The 21,771-nt window shown below is 36.5% G+C and overlaps 2 protein-coding genes across 2 annotated transcripts; both read left to right on the top strand.

Moving 5' to 3' along the window:
- The first annotated feature begins 752 nt into the window (after nt 1–752).
- Nucleotides 753–10,491, top strand: LOC110689699 (ABC transporter C family member 5-like). Its single transcript, XM_021866478.1, has 11 exons — nt 753–3,650; nt 3,774–4,094; nt 4,171–4,257; nt 5,681–6,370; nt 6,527–6,691; nt 7,099–7,393; nt 7,835–8,049; nt 8,192–8,497; nt 8,771–8,834; nt 8,940–9,179; nt 9,870–10,491. The coding sequence occupies exons 1-11, from the start codon at nt 1,587–1,589 to the stop codon at nt 9,971–9,973; spliced, it is 4,551 nt and encodes a 1,516-aa protein (XP_021722170.1). The 5' UTR covers nt 753–1,586; the 3' UTR covers nt 9,974–10,491.
- A 1,609-nt stretch (nt 10,492–12,100) lies between these two features.
- Nucleotides 12,101–20,586, top strand: LOC110689700 (NADH dehydrogenase [ubiquinone] 1 alpha subcomplex subunit 9, mitochondrial-like). The gene is made up of 13 exons (XM_021866479.1): nt 12,101–12,350; nt 12,493–12,589; nt 14,763–14,827; nt 15,962–16,047; nt 16,128–16,212; nt 16,291–16,361; nt 18,012–18,143; nt 18,574–18,689; nt 18,883–19,006; nt 19,081–19,149; nt 19,446–19,566; nt 19,669–19,872; nt 20,027–20,586. The coding sequence occupies exons 1-12, from the start codon at nt 12,257–12,259 to the stop codon at nt 19,806–19,808; spliced, it is 1,200 nt and encodes a 399-aa protein (XP_021722171.1). The 5' UTR covers nt 12,101–12,256; the 3' UTR covers nt 19,809–19,872; nt 20,027–20,586.
- The last annotated feature ends 1,185 nt before the right edge of the window (nt 20,587–21,771 follow it).

The following is a 21,771-nucleotide window of genomic DNA, read 5'->3' on the forward strand; positions in this document are numbered from 1 at the left end:
GAGATGGTAAAAGTAGGGAAATATTCTATTGAAAAGATATAAAATAGAGAATATAGTATGAGAATAATAAAAAATAGAGAATATTGTATGAAAAAAAGAAAAAAGTAAGTAATGATTTTTTGTGTATATGTGTATTTTGTATGGGAAAGATAAAAAATAAATAATGATTACGTGCTATATTTAGAAATAGGTACAACATTTTAGGACACTCAAAAAGAAATACAGGCACGAAATAATGGGACGAAGGGAATACATAACATGTTTACTTTCTCTCATTTTTGGCAAATTTATTATACTACATTATTTGTTTTACCTCACAATACTTATATTTTCTTACATATACTCGTCTTTTATTTTTAACCCCCTCTCCCTTTTTCCGTAATTCGTGTGCAAATAGTAAATGTTTAAAACATTATGAAACAAAACATTATCAAACGAATGGTACCTATTATCGTTGAACACTTTTTATTTTTTTTTTTATTTTTTTTTATGTGCATTTCAATAACATGTTTACTTTCTCTTACTTTTGGCAAATTTATTATACTACATTATTTGTCTTACCTCACAATACTTACATTTTTTTATATACACTCCTTTTTTTTTTGAACCCTCTATCCTTTTTTCCATAATTCGTTTGCAAATAGTAAATGTTTAAAACATTAAGAAACAAAACATTATCAAACGAAGAGCCTAAACTATAAAGTTGGACTAACTAACATGCGAGAAAGATCGTAAAATCTAATGGGATCGTTCACCCTAGCATTTAAAAATCAAAATTTTGGACATTATTGGATTGACATTAAGCTAATTGAAGTGGGGGTAAACCTCTATAAAAGTACAACAAAACTAGACAAAAGAAAAGCACATGCTAACACTGAGAAAACACCCGAAAAATACCTTGTGCACAATACAAATGCAAAGTTCGATCATCACACGGCAGCAACGGCGGTGAAACCAACGATTTTCACATAAAAACAACAACAAAATTAGGTGGGACTGCAAAAAAACCCAGACCCACTTCAAAGTAAGAGAAGAAAATTTGAAAGAGATCTCTTTTTCTTCTTCTTTTGTCGCTTTTTTGTGCCAGAAACTTTTTTACAGAGTAGCAATTTTGCAGAGTGACACAAATTAAACTTGTTTCGAGTCTCAGTGAACAATTGATTGAAGATATACCCAGATCATATTTTTGGGTTAATTTTGATGATATTTTCTGATTTTCAATCCAAGTTAAGTACAAATTTCTGGGTTTTTGAAATTTGGTGGGGTTATTATTATTTTCTCTCTCTTCACATTTCTGGGTATGGTAGACAATCCGTTTGTTTTCATGTGGTCCGTGTTGTTCTGTTCTTCTATGAGCTGTCTTCCTTTTTGAGCTCAATACCCAGATGGCGAAATGCCCTTAAATTTTGAATAATTTCTTATTTCTCAGTCTCTCTCCTTTTTCACCGACTTCAATATTGATTGATCAAAGTTTCCAGTTCTGGGTATTAGTATAATCATAATAATAATAATAATAATAATAATAATAATAATAATAATAAAACCCAGTTGTTCAATCATATTCATTGTTGAATCCCCAATTAGCAATGTTATTAATGGCAAATGAGAGTTTGCCTAGAGATGTTCTGGGTATTCCTATACTAGAACTGCTGTCAATCTGCATAAATTTGGCCTTTTTGCTTGTTTTTCTGTTAATGGTGTCTGCAAGGCAATTCAATACTTGTATTGGCAGTATCAGGTTGATTAAGAATGATTCGAACTCGAATTTGACCCCGGTTCGAGGTGGGTTAGACTATGAATTGAGTGAAATTGTAGTGGGTATTGGGTATAAATTGACTGTGTTGAGTTGCTTCTATGTGTTGCTAGTACAAGTAGTTTTGTTAGGATTTGATGGGGTAGAAGTTATTAGGGAGGCATCTCATGGAAATGTAGGCAGTTGGGTGGATATATGTTGGCCTGCAACTCAGGTTTTAGCTTGGTTAGTGATGTGCCTTTTGACACTTCATTGTAAATTTAGGCCTTCTGAGAGTTTTCCTATGTTGCTTAGGGTTTGGTGGTTTGCATCATTTGTTGTTTGTGTGTGTAATTTGTACTTTGATGGCCGAGGTTTGGTCAAAGAGGGGTCGAATCGTTTGTCTGCCCATGTTGTGGGGAATTTTGTTGCAACTCCTGCACTTGGGTTCCTTTGCTTTTTAGCAATTAGGGGTTGTAGTGGGATACAGATTGTTGGGAACTCTGATCTTCAAGAGCCGTTGCTCGAAGAAGAAGCAGGGTGTTTAAGGGTTACTTCTTATAGTGGGGCTGGGATTTTTAGCTTAGCAACTATTTCATGGTTGAATTCACTTCTTTCCCTTGGTGCCAAGAGGCCTCTTGATTTGAAAGACATTCCTCTTCTAGCACCTAAAGACCGTTCTAAGGCGAATTACAAAATTTTGAACTCGAATTGGGAGAAATTGAAGTCTGAAAGTTGTTTTGGAGGGAAGCAGCCTTCATTGGCTTGGGCGATCCTTAAGTCGTTTTGGAGGGAGGCAGCTTGCAATGCTGTATTTGCTGGATTGACAACGCTGGTTTCGTACGTTGGTCCGTACATGATTAGCTATTTTGTTGATTACTTGGGAGGGATAGAGACCTTTCCCCATGAGGGTTATATTCTTGCTGGGATATTCTTTTCAGCTAAGTTGGTAGAGACTTTTTCTACTCGTCAATGGTACATTGGAGTTGACATTTTAGGTATGCATGTGAGGTCAGCTCTGACTGCTATGGTGTACAGAAAAGGGCTTAAGTTGTCAAACTCGGCCCGGCAAAGTCATACTAGTGGAGAGATTGTGAATTACATGGCAGTTGATGTCCAGAGAGTGGGGGATTACTCCTGGTATCTTCATGACATATGGATGCTACCAATGCAAATTATCCTTGCTTTGGCAATTCTCTACAAGAATGTAGGAATAGCTTCTTTGGCTACATTGGTAGCCACAATTGTATCCATTGTTGTTACGGTACCTATAGCGCGAGTGCAAGAAGAATATCAAGACAAGCTAATGTCTGCCAAGGATGATAGAATGAGGGCGACCTCAGAGTGTTTGAAGAACATGAGGATTTTGAAGTTGCATGCTTGGGAGGACAAGTACGAACATATACTTGAGGAGATGAGAAATGTTGAGTTCAAGTGGCTAAGAAAAGCACTTTATTCTCAAGCCTTTATCACATTCATGTTTTGGGGCTCTCCCATATTTGTGGCTGTAGTTACTTTTGCTACTTGCATTTTGTTGGGTGGTGAGCTGACTGCAGGAAGTGTTCTTTCTGCTCTTGCCACTTTTAGGATTCTCCAAGAGCCGCTGAGAAATTTCCCAGATCTTGTGTCAATGATGGCCCAGACAAAAGTTTCTCTTGATCGTCTTTCTAAATTTCTTCTGGACGAAGAAATCCAAGGAGATGCGACCACGATACTACCAAGGGGATCTTCTGATACTGCCATTGAAATTAAGGATGGAAAATTCTGCTGGGATCCTTCTTCTATGAGAACCACTTTGTCAGGGATTGAAATGAAGGTTGAAAAAGGGATGCTTGTGGCTGTTTGTGGAATTGTTGGAGCTGGAAAATCAAGTTTTCTGTCTTGCATCCTTGGAGAGATACCCAGACTCTCTGGTGAAGTGAGTCCAGTATTTGATTTTGATTAAAAAACTAAAAATTCCTTAGAGTAGTTAGTTAATGAAGTTCTTATATATGAGTAGTAATGACTCTTCTCTAACTGTGCTTACATGATTGTTACCCAGGTCAGAGTATGTGGTTCTGCAGCTTATGTATCTCAATCAGCATGGATTCAATCTGGAACTATAGAAGATAATATCCTTTTTGGAAGCCCAATGGATAAACCAAAGTATAAGAGTGTTATTAATTCCTGTGCATTGAAGAAGGATCTAGAAAATCTTTCACATGGAGATCAAACCATCATTGGAGACAGAGGTATCAACCTAAGTGGTGGCCAGAAGCAGAGGGTGCAGCTTGCCAGGGCCCTATATCAGGATGCTGATATCTATTTGCTTGACGATCCCTTTAGCGCTGTAGATGCTCAGACTGCATCTTTTTTGTACAAGGTTGTAGATACTTTGGAGTAATTTTGCTTTGAACTTCTATTAAATGAGATTTTCTGACAAAAAAATTCCATTGCAGGAATTTATACTGACAGCTCTGGCTTCAAAGACTGTGATTTTTGTGACACATCAAGTTGATTTTTTGCCCTCTGTTGACCTGATATTGGTATGACATTCATATTGGTTTATGTCTATATTTTTTTACAGCTGCCTTCGTTGTGGTTCTAATATTGTCTTTGCAATTTGCATATGCAAAACTGCTACCTTTTCAGGTCTAGCAGTATAGTAAAGTACTCCCTCCGTCCCTTTATTAGATACCTATTTCTAGCATTTATTACTCACATAATAAAGAGAAGTAGGCATCTAATTAAGGGACAGAGGGAGTAGTCACTTAATAGTTTTGAGCTCTTTGAAATATTTGGAAGATATTACTATTCGTTATAGGCTTCTGTTCCTTTGTTTTATTTGAGATATAAGTTCCTCTCTGCATGAAATCTCATTGTTATGAATTAGAGGTATTTTTCCCTTGAAAGGTCATTTAGTCTGGGAGTCAACTAGACATTCAACTTGCAACAATAATTTGCAATACTTTGTCTTAAAAATGTTTATTGTTATACATCAAGTGAAAAATTCTAACCTCTATTTCAAATTAGTTGCTCCATTTGCCTATTGAACGTCAAAGTTCATCAATATTGACCAATTTTTTCCTGCTACTTTCTCTGTTCTTTTTTACTCGCAACATTGAAATTTTACACTATTCACACACGTCTTTGAATCCGTCATTTATGATTTATATGTTAGGAAAAGTATAACTTTGTGGGATCGTTCTTGATTTGTCTCGATATATACTTTCGTTATATCAACTTTTATAATTTTCACTTTATAATTAGAGTTGTCAATGGTGTAAGATGTGCTTTGGAAAGTGTGAAACTAAACATGTTGCAATTATCAAAGATAGGAGGAAGTATTATACAAGTAAAAACATAATCAAGTGGGGTCTTAGGCACCTTAAATGTGTATTTTCAGCGTATCAACTTTTTTTTTTTAATCAATTTAATTTAAACACAATTCATGATATTAATGTTCAATTTGTGTCTTGGAGACAAAAAAAACAAAAACAAATGGGGCGTGTAATTTGACACTGCGGGGGTACATAGATGGGACTTGTGTTGACCTCATTACTTTTTAGGGGAGAGTTGCCTTAGGTCATTGACAACTAGCATAAAACTTTAACTTATTAAAGGCTAGCTAATTTGGACTGATGATACTGTTCCTTTGCCAAGAATCTATATAGCTGAAGTTCTGAATACATCCATGTGTTTTAGATTTTAAGGAAACTTTATTGTTGAGCGGCAAAGATACCTTTTCGTTTAACATTGCATTCCCAATATTGTTCTTATTACTAGTTTGTGGGCTTGCCTAATTATTATATGCCTATTCTTTCCATATTTTTCTTTGCAAGTTGGGCTCTTGATTCACCTTCATAATCTAGTATTTTGCATTTATTTTGTGTTTTAGAATGTATATATGAATAGGAAAAAGATTTTTTGTGGTTTATGTTATCATGATGCATTCCTCAATCGTTGTAGGTACTTAGAGAAGGACGCATAGTACAGGCAGGGAAATATGATGATCTTTTGCAAGCTGGCACGGATTTTAACTCCCTGGTATTTGCTCACAATGAGGCTATTGAAGCAATGGACTTAGGTCATCACTCATCTGAAGATTCGGATGAGGGTTCTAGCCCACAGAATGACTTTGGTGACATCGATCATGAAACTAGTAGTTGTAAAGGTAGTTTAGTAAAGGAAGTACAGGCAAGCATGTCTTCTCCTGACCTAAAAGCAATTAAAGAGAAAAAGAAAGCAAAGCGAGCAAGGAAAAAACAGCTTGTTCAAGATGAGGAGAGGGAAAGAGGTAAAGTCAGTATGAAGGTGTATTTGTCATATATGGCGGCAGCCTATAAAGGATTGTTAATTCCACTCATCATCCTTGCACAAACTCTATTTCAAGTTTTGCAAATAGCCAGCAGTTGGTGGATGGCCTGGGCAAACCCACAAACAGTAGGGGATACTCCTAAGACGAGTAATGTAACTCTTCTTGTTGTTTACATGGCGCTTGCATTTGGAAGCTCTTGGTTTGTATTTGTGAGGGCTCTTTTAGTGGCAACCTTTGGGCTGGAAGCTGCTCAGAAGTTGTTCATAAAGATGCTTAGGTGTATTTTTCGAGCACCTATGTCATTTTTCGACTCTACTCCAGCTGGACGGATACTTAATCGTGTAAGCTCTCTACCAGTGCCTGAGGCCCCCCCCCCCCTCTCTCTCTCTCTCATTTCCTTACATTTTAACTTTGGATGTTTCCTTTTGTACTTTTTATCTTAATCTTGCTTCCTTTTTGTTGCATTTAGTCTCACAAGCTTTTTTATGACCTGTCAGGTTTCCGTTGATCAAAGTGTTGTAGATCTGGATATTCCTTTCAGGCTCGGTGGATTTGCTTCAACAACGATACAACTTCTTGGCATAGTTGGTGTAATGATGAAAGTTACCTGGCAAGTGTTGCTTCTTGTTGTTCCAATGGCTATTATTTGCTTGTGGTTGCAGGTAATGCATTGTGTCTAAATTTGGCCTAAGAACTTGAATTTTCAAGCTGTCTGGAATCTCCATGATTATGAGACTCTCTCATCCTGTCTATGTTGGGGGATATTAGTGTCATTGTGTGGGGTGACTGGAGGTGAAGGAGTGGACTTAAGGACACTTTGTAAATTAACTAGTCTAAGACACTTATTTGGAGAGTCTAACATGTATTGTAACAGATCCCAAGATAGAGTGACACTAATACATTTTGATCCCGATTATCACACTTAAAATTTATGTTTTATTTGATTCTGAGACTAACTTTATGTATATTGTGATTAATATTCTTATTTGAAGCAGTCATTTACCATATGCTGAATTCTTATGTGGTACAATTTTTGGAGTATATGCTCTTATACTATATCTAACTGCAGAAATACTACATGGCTTCATCACGGGAATTGGTTCGCATTGTAAGCATCCAAAAATCTCCAGTTATCCATCTTTTTGGCGAGTCAATTGCTGGAGCTGCCACTATAAGAGGATTTGGGCAGGAAAAACGCTTTATGAAGAAGAATCTTTATCTTCTTGATTGTTTTTCCAGGCCATTTTTCTGCAGCATTTCTGCCATTGAATGGCTTTGCCTGCGTATGGAGTTGCTTTCCACATTTGTCTTTGCTTTCTGCATGGTTCTGCTCGTGAGCTTCCCAAGGGGAACCATTGATCCAAGTACGTACAACTAAGTAGTTGTTTGGAAATTTCAAGAATTCTTTGTAGTTTGGAATTTGGATGTAATATAGGTTTAGAACACCTATTCGATGAAATTTTATCTGCAAGTTGTTATAGCAGTGGAGAATACTAATGCATCTTCATTAGGCTTTTTGTTCGACTTAGAATTTGATTCTGGAGGATAAGTTAGGGCACATTTTATAAACCGAGATTAACTTTAGGAACAGAAGCTAGCTAAATTATTAACTAAGCAATGTTTATAAGAATAAATATAGAATTAGAATAACGCCTACTTCTATAGTGCCTATTATGACTTGTAAAGGTGGAGAATCACCATTTGGTCCCTGGCTGATTGACTATGGCTCTAGACTCGGGCTTCTTGCCTCCTTAGTGAGATGACATAATATCTACAATGCTAATTTGTTTCCTTTTTTCTGATAGGTATGGCGGGCCTTGCTGTGACCTATGGCTTAAATTTGAACGCACGTCTATCACGATGGATACTTAGCTTCTGCAAACTTGAAAACAAAATCATTTCCATAGAAAGGATTAATCAGTATTCTGAAATCCCAAGTGAAGCACCACCAGTTATTGAGAGCTGTCGACCTCCAGCTGCATGGCCAGAAATTGGGACTATTGAACTGATAGATCTGAAGGTTTGCAGTTGTTTATCTTTACTTGCTTACAGAATACCACTCTAAAGTTGCTTCCTTATCACTATTACACATTATATTTGTGTGAAGGTGGTCAATAATAATAAGTTATATGAGTCCTTTCTGTTGACTCTTCTTCTGACAGGTGCGATATAAAGAGAACCTTCCTTCTGTTCTTCACGATTTGACTTGCACATTTCCTGGTGGGAAGAGGATTGGCATTGTTGGGCGTACTGGAAGTGGAAAGTCAACATTAATTCAGTCACTTTTCCGAATGGTTGAACCTGTTGCTGGAAAGATCATCATTGACAACATTGATATCAGCACGATTGGGCTTCATGATCTCCGAAGCCGTTTGAGTATCATTCCACAAGACCCTTCCTTATTTGAAGGTACCATCAGGGGCAATCTTGATCCTCTTGAAGAACACTCTGATCAGGAAATTTGGGAGGTAATTGTCTGAAGTCACCCCCCCCCCTCCCCCCTCTCCCTATGCATGGCACTCTCATGTGGTGCTCTTGAATAGCTCCTCTTTTATATAGATAGATTTTTTTTTTTTTTTTTCTTCCCAGCTTCCAGTTCAATTTCATTTCTAGGACCATAGTTAGCATCTTCCCTGGTTGCTTTATATTATTATGTAGATTTGAGAGTAGCAATCTGAAACTTCCTGGTTTTGTTTATACTTGTGTGCTGTACTAATTACTTGCATCTTATTTTGGTGCAGGCACTTGATAAATCGCAGCTTGGAGCCCTTATTCGTCTAAGAGGCGAAAAGCTTGATTCGCCAGGTCTGTCGTCACATACATGAGAGTGCCTATGATCTGTACTTCTCTATTTTATATTATTATTGTTGGCCTTTTTTAAAACCACATTTGGTTTTGCTATACATGTAGTGCTTGAAAATGGAGAAAATTGGAGTGTGGGACAACGACAACTTGTTTCTTTGGGCCGTGCTTTGCTTAAGCAAGCAAGGATACTTGTTCTTGATGAAGCCACTGCTTCTGTTGATACAGCGACAGACAATCTTATCCAGAGTTTGATAAGAGCTGAGTTCAAGGATTGCACAGTTGTGACCATAGCGCATAGAATACCAACAGTCATGGACAGTGATTTTGTGTTGGTCCTCAGTGATGGTGAGTCTGAAATCTTTCGTGTACAATTACTATTCGTTTCAGATCTTTTTTTTTTGGCCCTTTTGTTGACCCATTCTTTTGTCTCTCAAAAATGCGAATCGGGGATACTTTGTAATTGCGTGCATTATAATCTTTTTTCCAATCCTAACGAATAAGTTCCACATACAATCCTCCCCCTTACCGAACAAAGGCTTTTCTACAGTTATTTTTCTTACATCTGCTTGCATGTTCGTAAATCATAATCGTCATAAATTCAGAATACCTTTCATATTCTTAGGATAATATTGTGGAATGATAGGGCTAAACAGCTGGAGTGTCAGGGTGATCGATGTTTAGTTGAGTGAGTGTAGGGGTGTAACCACTCATTTTGTGGTGCTGCTTAAATTTATAGTATAGGTTTTGTTTGGCCTTATACACTCTCCTGACGTCAGGACTTCAGGAGCATGAAGTGTACATTGAGAAATTGTTCTTAAAAGTTTACTTTCAGAGAAGAATAAAAGACAATATTCTATTTTTGTGCATCAGCAAAATTTTTAACACATACTGGCTGATAATATTGTGAATTTGAGAAGTTTCTAGAGAATTTTCATGATTATATATTTTCATTAATTGTGATGGTACAATAATTACTCGCAATTGGAACGTTTGCATGTCCACTCAAAATTCATCTACTGTTGTAAATCATTGCAGGTCGAGTGGCTGAGTTTGACAGTCCTGCACGGTTGATGGAAAACAAGTCATCTGTGTTTTCTATGTTGGTAGGAGAATATACATCAAGGTCAAGCAGTATATAATTTTCATTAGTAGAAGCCGATTTCAGGCCAAGATGGAACCTGTTCTGTTTCAGGCCAACCTTGAAAGAAACTGATTGTTTCTGTGCCTACCGAGCTGCAGCCCCTCGGCCAATGGACAAGTGAGAAAGGAGGTCAGAACTCCATAATTCTCAATCCCATTTCTGGGCTAAGATATCCTCCAGTTTTGAAGAACAAGATTGCCCTATGTGTTTACAAGGGCGTGACTTGGGATTTCCTGCCCAATTAAGAGTTGATGGAAGATGGGGTTGAACAGGATTCAGAGATAATAACTATCTGAAACCAGAGAAGAATAAACGATTCGGATTACAAGAAATCGTAACCCATGCATGCTGATGAAGAAGCAGCTGCTCTGATCCTTTTTGTCTATAAATATGTAGAGCCTCAAACAGACTATTATTGCTGATCCCACGCTCCCACTTCCTGTAAAATAATACAACCTCATGATTTGTAAAGTCAGTTCTTTTTAATGATAAATCATTTTGCACTATGGTATTTCATCTTCTTGCTGGTTTTGCAGTTTTAGCTTGTTGGATTACAAATATTCTGGCCAAGCACCTGGACTCCTGCAGAAAAGCTTTTTCGAAGAGTGACTAAGCCCTGTTCTTCAGACTTGGTTTTTTTAGTTTAGTCCAGCTTAGTCCAAATTATCTATACAATTTTCATTCAATTCAATCCAGATTTATTCAGTCCAAAAAAACAGGGCCTAAAGGTCTAATGCTTATCTAAACTTATTGGAATTCAACCAATCTTGTCTCAAAATTAAACCTATTGGAATTCATTCGTACTTATTGGAGCTTAGATTACAAGTTTAAGCTTTTAATATAGGCTATCAAGTTCAATCTACAACTGAAAATAATCAGCTCTTATAGGGGCCTATAACATATAGCTCTAATATGTTCACGTAAGAGAAATGAGATAACTAGAATGAAGCTTGAGTAGTTGATAATACACGAGTAGAATGAACCATAGTGAGGTATTGAGGATTGGAGGTTCATCCTGAAAGACCGTAATAGTTAGGCTAAATGACCTAAAACCTGTCAAGAGGCTCATCTTCCCTAATAGATAGTTGTATATGAAGCCAGTGTTGAACTTAAGAAAGCGTTGAAATATAGTCAGCATTATATTAATACTTCATATGGTATATGTTAATTAGTTTCATTTTTAACTTTCTATATAACTACAAAATTACATAGAACAGTATTAACCTTAATACAAAGCACCAAGTTAAGGAGGTTGAACAAGTACATAGAACAGTGTTAATTTTTAAATTGGATGAAATTTAAAAACCTTGAACAATTACTTTCTAACAATTTGAAATTGGTTGTCAAAAAAAAAAAAAAAAAAAAAAAACCCAAAAAGCCAAGATTAAACACTTGGTACATCAATATTACAATGTTCACATTAACATTAATGACATATATATCATATTGGATGTGCCACAATTAATCTTATAAAATAGTCAATTTGGGTTGAATTGTTTTTACAGAATTTGCATCTATTGTTTCAGTAATTGTTTGGATTGGCTTAAAGTTGATTTACAAGTTGTGTTTGTTTTCAAGCTATATGTAGAGGAACAATCGAGTTTTAGCTCAATAATCTCAAATTTTCGGATTTAAATTGTATTCTTATGAAATTTTCAATGGCTTTCAAAGTTTCAAGTTAGTTTCTCCCAATTTTTTAATGATCAGGTTCATACCAATTTAAGTAAAGTCAACTTTTGCCAAGTTTGAACCTAATGCAACTTGTACCCAACTTAACAATTCCAATTCATCTAAACATGTTGTAGATTTTGAATGTTTTGATTACCCTACACATTCACCCCACCCATATGACCATATCATACTTAACCCAAGCATACCAAGTATCTTAATTGGTTAAAATTTTGATGTAGTAGTACCCAATACGTGTCATCAAATCTCGTCTACATCATTGTCTTTTGTGATTCTCTAAATCTTGTATTTAAGAGTTCAACCCCTAATTCTCATAAATCCACCTTATCTCGATTCAACCTCGCACATACACCAAAAGTCCCAACTAACCTAATCCGATCCAAACAATACATTTGCCACCTCGGAAACAAACTCATTATGGGCTCGAGTTCGTTCCCATGATCGGATCCCCCACCCTCAATAATCCACTCAAACGAGCAACGACTCCCTTTCTCTCTCTCCACCTCTATTGCTCCGCACTGCGCCCAGTGAATTGCATCAGCTGCTAACCCTCTTCATCTTCCTCTTTCTCTCTCCTTTCATCGGAGACAAAATGCAGTCGATTTCCAGGCGATTGTCCCACCAATCTTTCAAGACTTCTCCTTCAATTTCATCTCTCAAGTCTCTTTACCCTCTTTCTGATCCTCGTAATCTCTCTTTCTCTCTCCTCTTACATTTTCTAATTTCCAATATTTCTGGGTATTGCAAAGTTTTGACATTTCTAGGGTTTTTTTTCAATTTCGCGTTGTTTGTTTTTGAAATGATGATTGATGATTGTTTGGGATTTAGGTTATGGTGCTGATCAATCGAGGTATGGATCTACTGTCGCCACTAAAGGTGGTGGGCCCCTAGTTAGAAAGGGAACTGGTGGAAGATCATCTGTTAGGTAAATTTATATCATCTTCAACTTTAATTTATTGAATTTATCAAGTAATTGAAGGTGCTATTTGTATGAATTCATCTGTTGAAAATGTAGCTTCCCTAATTTATAATTTGTAAGCATTTCATTTTGTATTCTGAACTTATAGAAATTAATGCCTTGAGGAAGAACCTGTTTGAGTCGAGAGTTTAATCGGGTTCGGAGGTGGTGAATTAATAGAAAGTGATCTGTTGTGGCCTTTTTTTTCGGTTGTGTGTTTGTGTTCTTTATGCTCAAACATTGCTGGATTCTGTTGTTATTTCATTGGAAAAGAATTGCTAGTTTGCCACTAACCTGCTTTTGCTCTCGGGGTCTTATAAGAAGAAAAGGCGATTACTAATTTATGATTGATTATAGTGTAAAACTGGAAAGATGACTGTTCTGAAGTTTCGTATCGTTAGTAACTTAATGTAGTTGATAATTGTTAAAAGGCAAGGTGAGACAGTGAGTAAAAGGTGGTAGATTTTTGTATTACTCTTTCCAAGAGTTTAGTTGTTTGGTCACTCTAGAAGAACATCTTTAAGCTGAGCTTTGGAGTGCTATCAGAGATTTGGAGGTGAATGTTTCTGGACATGATGTTTTAGAGAAAGTGAACTAGAAAGTCTTGTTGTAACTTTAAAGATGGGTGGTAAATTTTGAGCTCAATGAGGTGTTGGCTATTAATGCAGAGTAACTTTTAGTGTTTTTAATGCCTTTTTGCTGAACCAATATTAAGCATTTGGCCATTAGTAACTTATCTTCAGCTGCTTGGTGTCAACTAGATGAACTTAGTACTGTTGCTGAGTGGGAGTTATGGAGCTGTGGAGCGTAGCTTTTTGTAATTAAGCTTTATGACATTGTGAGATGTTTGGGTTTGTAGACTTGCCTTGCATGAATGTTCAGATTCTGCACAAGTGCTTTATACTTGCTAGATGGAATTTATCAAATTTCAGTTTCTTGTTCATTAATCATTAAACTTCAAGCTTATTCTTCTATTTAAGGCTCTTTTTGGTTTGATGTAAAATGTTTTCATGGAAAATAATTTTCCCATTTTTTTTCTCATTTTCCTTTGTTTGGTTTGTGAAGGGGTGGAAAACATTATCCTTTTTAAAACAAGGGAAGTCACATTTTCCTTCCCTCCTCCTTACCTCCTTTTACTTTCCTTTCATCCCCATTTCCACCCCTTATTTTAATTTGTTTATAACTTTTTTTGATGAAACCGGACAAAGGAAAACTAATTTGCAATTGTGGTTTTTCTTGAAAATATGTATTCCATGAAAACCGTTTTTTCATTGAAAGTGTTTTACATCTAACCAAACAGGGCCTAAATGAAAGGGGTTTTGAGAAAGCGTAAGAAAGAAGTTTTAACACTAGGAGATCCATTAGGGTATAATTGAAGTTTTGGAATCCAGTTTTTCTATACTACCTGTATATGTTTCTATCAGACATGAGCTGCTCTTGAAGCTCATTAGATATTGAAGTAATTGAGCCGATGTGCTGTTCTGACTAATATTCCAATTAGGAAACCTTTTGACTTATGCATCTATGATAGATATTTTGCTTACAGTTTTACGAGTCCATCACTCTCTCGGTATGGATCTCCTGAAAGAAGACTGAAACTTAAGGCCTCTATGGCTTATGAGAGAGTATTCCAGGGTAATTCCTCCTTTTGCTATAGTTTTAAAGGTCTCTATGAGCAGAAATGAGAATAACCATAAGCTAGATGCTCAATACTTCTATCTTCGCCATGATTCTGGTTTACATAGCTCCTTGGGCACTTAATATGCATTAAGTTTCTTTTAGTAAAAGAGAGAAATGAGTTGATGACAACACGAGAAACTAATGTAGGGAAGGGAGAAGAATATTAGAAAGGCTATGCAAAATGCACAGATCTCACCTTTTAAAAGGTCACATGGATGCTTATTAAATCACCAAGGCTGTCGTATAGGCGCTAGACTGAAATCTTTAGTTTTTTGTTTTTCTGCTTTCTACATTCTTGAAACTGAATCTGCTTATTTTAACGGCTCAATTTTCCATTTCTGTGGAAGTTACCAAGGTGTATGCTCTTATTTGTTGCCATATATCAAGAAGTTTTAATTATTCAGCTTAGCTAAGCAAGTTAGGATATCTGTGTAAAATTGTTCATGTTGGTGTCTTGCAGTGGCATTGTTGCAACAGTTTTTGGATCAACTGGGTTTCTAGGACGTTACCTTGTACAGCAACTTGGTGAGTCAAGTTACAAAACTTTCACAAACTATTGGTTTGAATTGTTCTAGTGGTATCATTTTCAGTTTCTTTTAATTTTATGTCATACATTTTTGAACTGTGATGCTTCAAGTCAAATACGGGCTTTAGATTTGTATGAGCAATCAAATATGGAAAATGTTTGACCTAAAGATGAGGCATGGTTAAAAGTGTCAAACTTTTGAATTGGTTTTGGTGATATGGCTATTGAATTTAATATCGTCATGAGCCACTTATTTTATTTGATGGGTATGGTATCACAGGTGATGAGGGTTGACATCACCTTGGAAATACAAAATAAGTTCTAAAAACTTCAGCTTTTATACTCTCATGATGCTAACACCCTTGAGAGTATAAAGCTTTATACTCTCATGAAAAAAAAGATCCAAAAACTTCTATGTGGACTGTCATTTCAACACCCAAGGAGCAGGGATGCTAACTTATTAGATGGATTATACAGAGTATTGGCTGGCTTACCAGGAGATCATGTTGTAGAGGGTAGGACATACGTTAGAAGGCAACTTACTCATCAATGGTAAATTTAAAGCCATAGGATTAGATTTGAACAAGCTTTAGTAGAAACGCATGGAGGGCTTGGAGGCACCTGCAGGAACGGTTGGTCATGAATTCTGCTGAGAAATTTTTATGTGTATCGTGGAGGGATAACTTTAATACTATGGGATTATATAGTCTGTCACACATATAAGGAAAATAAAGATGGTGGTGAAGAATGAATTTCAAGTTCTCACTCATTTTCATCCCCTCTCGGTTAAGTTACTCACTCCTCTCTCTAAGTGGTCAATGATATGTAGACTCGCTCATTATTTTCTGACATATCTTTTGGTTTGTTCGCAATGTCAAATTGAACAAATCTTTGTCGCTAACAAGTGTCCGTTATAATTTTTTTCCTTGCTTCCCTCCTATCTGCTGGATTATTTATCTAGCTGCATCCATCGTTTTCTGGGAGAGTCAGACACATATCTCATTTAGTAATTTATACAAGGGTTGTTTGTCCTAGCTATTTTACCTTCTTTTGAACTCCAGAAGGATCCTCTCTCTCCTGTTTCCCTTTTCAGTATACGGTTCATGTTCTGACAACATCCTAGTTTACTGCAGCTAAAATGGGGAGTCAAGTTTTGGTTCCTTTTCGAGGTTCTGAGGATTCCCCTCGTCATCTCAAATTGATGGGTGATCTTGGGCAGGTAAGTTTCTATATTGAAATTTGAGTATTGGTTGCAATTGCAATTTAAAGTGGGCCCCTGATGCATGCTATTCCTTTCAGATTGTACCTATGAAGTATGATCCAAGAGATGAAAGCTCAATCAAAGCAGTGATGGCAAAGGCCAATGTTGTGATCAATCTTATTGGTAATGTTCTTTTCTTTACTTTTAAATGCTATTTTGAAATGCTGGGTTTTCGTATTCTAATTACATAAATTTTGGCAGGGAGGGAATATGAAACAAGAAATTACAGCTTTGAGGAGGTCAATCAACACATGGCTGAACAGCTTGCTCAGGTTGGTTATCTATTTACGCATTCTGCACTATGTACAGTCTATTGTTCACATGAACTGCCTATCTTAATCAAGGTGTTTCAAGTTGAATTTCAAAATTTCCTGGATTAGCTTCATTTTTTACATTAAAATTCTGGCTAAACTTTGGCTTAGGCTGACTTGTCCATTTGGTGTAAAGTTATTCCGAATAATGTCCAGATTCTGAACTTGTTACACTTGCACATAGCTGTTTAATTTGTAACTTCACTAAATAATTCACAAGTTCAAGTTTCACTTATATATATATTTAAAGCTGATCATGATGGTGAATATTGTAAATTTATGTACTTATGGTTTGATACTATAAAATAAATTTATGACAAACTTACTTGAGTGTATACAAATCTCAAGACTGAGGCCAACAGCATGCTTGGGATACACACTCTGTACCAGTTAAGTAGTTAATCCAATGAAATTCCTGTAGAAATCATATTTATTTCTAGCTTCAAAGCTACACTATTCGGATGATAAACATGAACATTAAGTAAACAGGCATACTGTATATTATCAGGGATATATTTACCCTTGCATGACTTGAGAATTTGTTTTCATACAAAACTGGGAAGTCTTTAGTGACTCCTAATTGGATTCTGCAATTGAAAAAAGCAGCTGGTGGAAGACTAAATAAGTTGATGAAAATGCCTCCAGCCTACTCCAAGAAAATAGCTAACAATTCTTTAGTTCAGAACATTATTTATTAGAATTTACACTTTTGTAAATTGACCAAGTTTAGCATTACTAAATGAATCAGGGGACCGCATCTCAAGAGATTCAAGTTGTTCTAGTCAAGTTGGCTACATATTTAAGTATCGTCAGTGAATAGATGGATATAAATGAGCTGTCAAGATTTTTATTTTTATAATGCATATACATCCATTTTACCTATTTCAACCTTAAGACTCCATCACAGGAATGAAAAGAAGAGGAGCACCTCTGCTCTAGCGGAACCCATAAGATCTTGTAAAGAGATCTGTTTGCTGCTTGTTGACTAACAACAAAATGAACCCCCTTCATTTGCAAAGTAAACCCATTCTCTCAAGGATTGACGAATTAATTAAATTATGTGGAATATGTTCGTAAGCCTCCCTTTCCTAAATTTAGCGTGCAGAGATGATCACATTTGATTGAATTATAACAGTAGTTACTAAATCATATCCCAAAAAAATAAATTACAAATATGATAGTGATTACTAAAGCCATTGTACTCACCCATCCCCGCTTTTTTAATTAGGAAGTCAAAGGGCTTTGAGGATCTGCTAATTTCTTTGAGGGGAATAGGAACCTAGTGGGAAACCCAGGCTGTAAATTGGACACAAGGTTGAAATAAAGTATAAAACACAATGTGCCCTTTTAATTATTGTGTTCGGATGACGCCAATTAAACTCCAGTCCTAACCCTGTGGCTGGGAGCTCTATTATTGAGCTCCCTCATGATTTTATTCCAGTGTGTCCCTCTTAAAGTTTTATGTTAATTCTTATACTCAAATGCATAAGCTCTATGCTTTGACATTTTACTACGCTCCCAAGGACGGACTTTTATGTTTACATGTATGAGAACTGTACTTTATGTCAGCAAGTCTCTTCTGTTTGTGCTAATATATATTTTGTTCTGCAGATTGCTAAGGAACATGGTGGCATTACGAGATTTATTCAAGTTTCTTGCCTTGGGGCATCTCCAACTTCAGAATCCAGGATGCTTAAAGCTAAGGCTGCAGCAGAGGAAGCTGTTTTGAGAGAACTGCCAGGAGTAAGTCTGTTTTATCTCTTTCAGTGTGTTTTGCTAGCCGGAGTATTACTCAATATTAAAGACCTTTTGGGTCGGTGGTTATGAATGTAGAATTAACTGTCAATGAAGCTTATCTATTTTGCAAAATCTTTTGAATTCTGATGATGAGTCTTTTTTAAAGTTCTGGGGTACTCGTGTGAAACTAATATTATCCTGGGCTGTAGATTGTCTTGTCTGGATTTGCTCTTTCATGTAACAAATATGCAAAAAGGTCATACTAACAAAGTTTCTAGATTCTACATCAATTATGTTTTGATGTGTTTCACTAGTTTCTATGTTCTTGCACATCTTGCAATTACTGGCATGGATTCGCTTTTTGGTGAATGGCAAACAATATGTAGGGAGCATTTTGCATAATAACAGGATTAACATGTGTCTACATAATCTGCAGGCTACTATATTGAGGCCTGCTACTATGATTGGTACTGAGGATCGGATTCTTAATACCTGGGCACAGTTTGTGAAGAAGTATAGCTTTCTTCCCCTTATTGGGGATGGATCAAATAAGTATGTCTGGAATTGATCTTGAACTTGTTTTGTTGCAATATTCTCTCCTCCCCCTTTTTCCCTTTTTGATTAAGAGAGAGAGAGAGAGAGAGTGGGGGTTATTTGGCGAAGGGTTTTATTTATTTATTTATTTTTTTTTTTTTTTGGCACTTGTATTACTTGTAATTTGTTTGCTTCTTTTGTTGCTCTCCAGAATACAACCTGTTTATGTGATCGATGTTGCCGGTGCAATTGTTGCATCTTTGAAAGATGATGGCTCTAGCATGGGAAACACTTACGAACTTGGAGGGCCAGATGTCTATACAGTGCATGAATTGGTAATACATTGAAGCTTTGTAGTGCTTCATAAGTTCAACTGCTTGGATTCTAACTGAAGTCTTGTCTCTTACAGGCAGAACTTATGTTTGAAACGATTCGTGAATGGCCCCGGTATGTGAAAATTCCTGTGCCAATTGCAAAGGTAAACAATTACTCCATGGCATGTTTGCTTCCTTGTTGACTGTGTAGGTTAGTAATTGTTGTGCTGCTAATAGACCAGTAATTCATAGTACTCAGAATCTTGGCCCATTTTAAGTACTAGTGAATGGACTATATCTACCTATTGATAGTTTTGAGGAGAATTATCCTTTGCTATGTATTAATGCATCTTACTTTATTCTTAGTTTTTACTTGTATGAGATGGTTGTTTCTTTTTGAGAAAAGAAGTAAAAGATGTCTAGTGCCTTTTGTGGTAGTGACAAATTTTTTGTAATGCAGGCCATTTCCTCTCCTCGAGATCTCTTGATCAACAAAGTTCCATTTCCCTTACCATCTCCAGCAATATTCAATCTGGATCAGATCCATGCCCAATCTGGAGATACAGTTGTATCAGATAAGGGTTAGTATATTCAATTTAAGTGTAGGGTCTAGCAATTCTTCTTCAGCTATTTTAAGTGACCACAAGGTCCACAATATTGAAATTTGGTCAATGATTTCACAGCTTTAACGTTTGCGGATCTTGATATTGCCCCACACAAGCTCAGAGGATATCCTGTTGAGTATCTGGCATGTTACCGGAAGGGTGGGCCACAATTTGGGTCTACAATCAGTGAAAAAGTTACTCCTGAGCCTTGGCAATAATATTTCTGATCAAGTTCATTAATCTTGCTGGAAGTTCTTGTTCCTACTGGTATCTTTGTAATAGGTATGTGATGAATTCACATTTTCATGTATGCTGGATGAGTATCGCAGGCATTACTTTTTCAACATTTCTTCTCATGTGATATTCCGTTAGTTATATTGGGCGACGGGACAGTACAATTTTTGAGTGCTGACCATCTTTAGTGTTGCCATTATAGGTCTAATCAAGGTTGAAATGCCTGCTGTCAAGAAACAAAGAAGAAATAATAAACATGATTATTCTGTCATTCAGGGTTGTATAATCTTGAGAAATGTTCTCATCATCTGTATTTTTTGAAGCCTTTGCTAGTTTGAATTGCTGAGGCTGATTTATATCGGGTGAACAGTTTTGTCTTTTAATTCAGAATATCCTGTGCCCGATGTTCTCTCCGCTTTACATTGTCCTTGTTCTTTACCTTTTATTTTGGAGTGTTCGACACTATAACAAATGGTAGCTTTTGGTTGAAAAACTCACTGGATTTGTGGTCGCTTGTACATGCAACTCCTACTGTATGTGACTCAGATCTGGGAACTCATTAGATGTCCATGCTTCTGATCCAATATGAAGAGTCCTGTTCCATACCTATATCGGAGTGTTCAGGTTCCATCACGGCCTTCATGGGTACTTGAGCAGTTGACCATAGTGAAGAGAACCAGCTTTGCCCTAAATAAAGCCTTTGTACGAAATGAATAATAGTCTTGTGGCTAGTAAAATTCTTTTCTTCTCTTGTTTGTGTAATTTCTCTGATTTCCCTTCCGTGCTTGTTTATTCAATTACATCTTTCTAATATCAGATTCAACAATAAAATACAAGTTCTTTCACTATTTTCTTCTTAATTCCCCTTCTCTTTCTTTTCCTTAATTCAACCAATCAAACAAAGAGTTTAATTAGCAGAAGAAACTGAGGGATGTGAAGGATGGAGGGAGTTGCTTTATTTTCTTCTCAACCTTTTGAACATGGTGAAGATTTGGTTACTAGAAGATAATTGGATCTCTTCGACTTTCTTTCCATCCTTTCACCCCATTCCATTACATTTTAAAACAATCGAAAATGGTCCCTTAACTCTTGTTTCATTCTAATTTATTCATTGAAATACACTGTAAGGACTAAGGAGATTGAAATCATACACGGTCTTGATTTCTACGTAGAGGTGGTTTGAAGTCTAGATACGTAATGAAACTGTTTCGACCTTTAGAAATGCATTGGCAATGAAGGACTAGAGACCAGATGTACTACCGTAGCAATTCATTGTAGCAAAACTGCTTCAATCTTTAAGAAGTGGATACAGAATTTCTAATAGTAATACGAAGTATAATAGTCTGTAGGAGTGTAAACAGCCTTCCAACTTTCAGTCTTTATGTATTGAGTGTTGATCAAGTCATTCTTAGGGAATGTTGGCTTACTTGTAGTGGCAATAAAGTGGACAGTGGAGCCTCCGATTTATGTTAAGGAGAAGCTAGAATTCCCATTTTGTATAAAAAAAAATGCCAAACGAAACTAGTTAAGAAAAACACAGTATGAAGAGCTTCAAACATTGTAAGGAAGTAGATGGCAAATTGAACGAAGACATACTGAAACTGCTTAAGAATATAATGAGTCGAGAAGAGGGCGATCATGTCAGCTTTGATCGCGTTAATGTGGAGGGAAGCAATGTTGGTGCAGTGATGAATGTACGTCAGAGCAAACCGAAGGAGCTGCCTGATAGCTGTAGTATCAATGTATATGTAAGCAACAATGTTCAGGGAGTGAATAACTCCATTTTGGTTGGGAGTGAGGTGAAGATGGGTGACCCTGGGCTTGGCGTTTCATTCGGGGATGTTGCGTGGGAGAGAGATAAAAACAGCAAAGTGGACATGAGTACAATTTTCCACAGGTTTGGGTTCAGTGCTGTTTTTCTTTTTGCTTTTCTTCTTCTTGTCTCCC

This window comes from Chenopodium quinoa, unplaced genomic scaffold (assembly GCF_001683475.1).
Source record: "Chenopodium quinoa cultivar QQ74 unplaced genomic scaffold, ASM168347v1, whole genome shotgun sequence".
Lineage (NCBI taxonomy): Eukaryota > Viridiplantae > Streptophyta > Magnoliopsida > Caryophyllales > Amaranthaceae > Chenopodium > Chenopodium quinoa.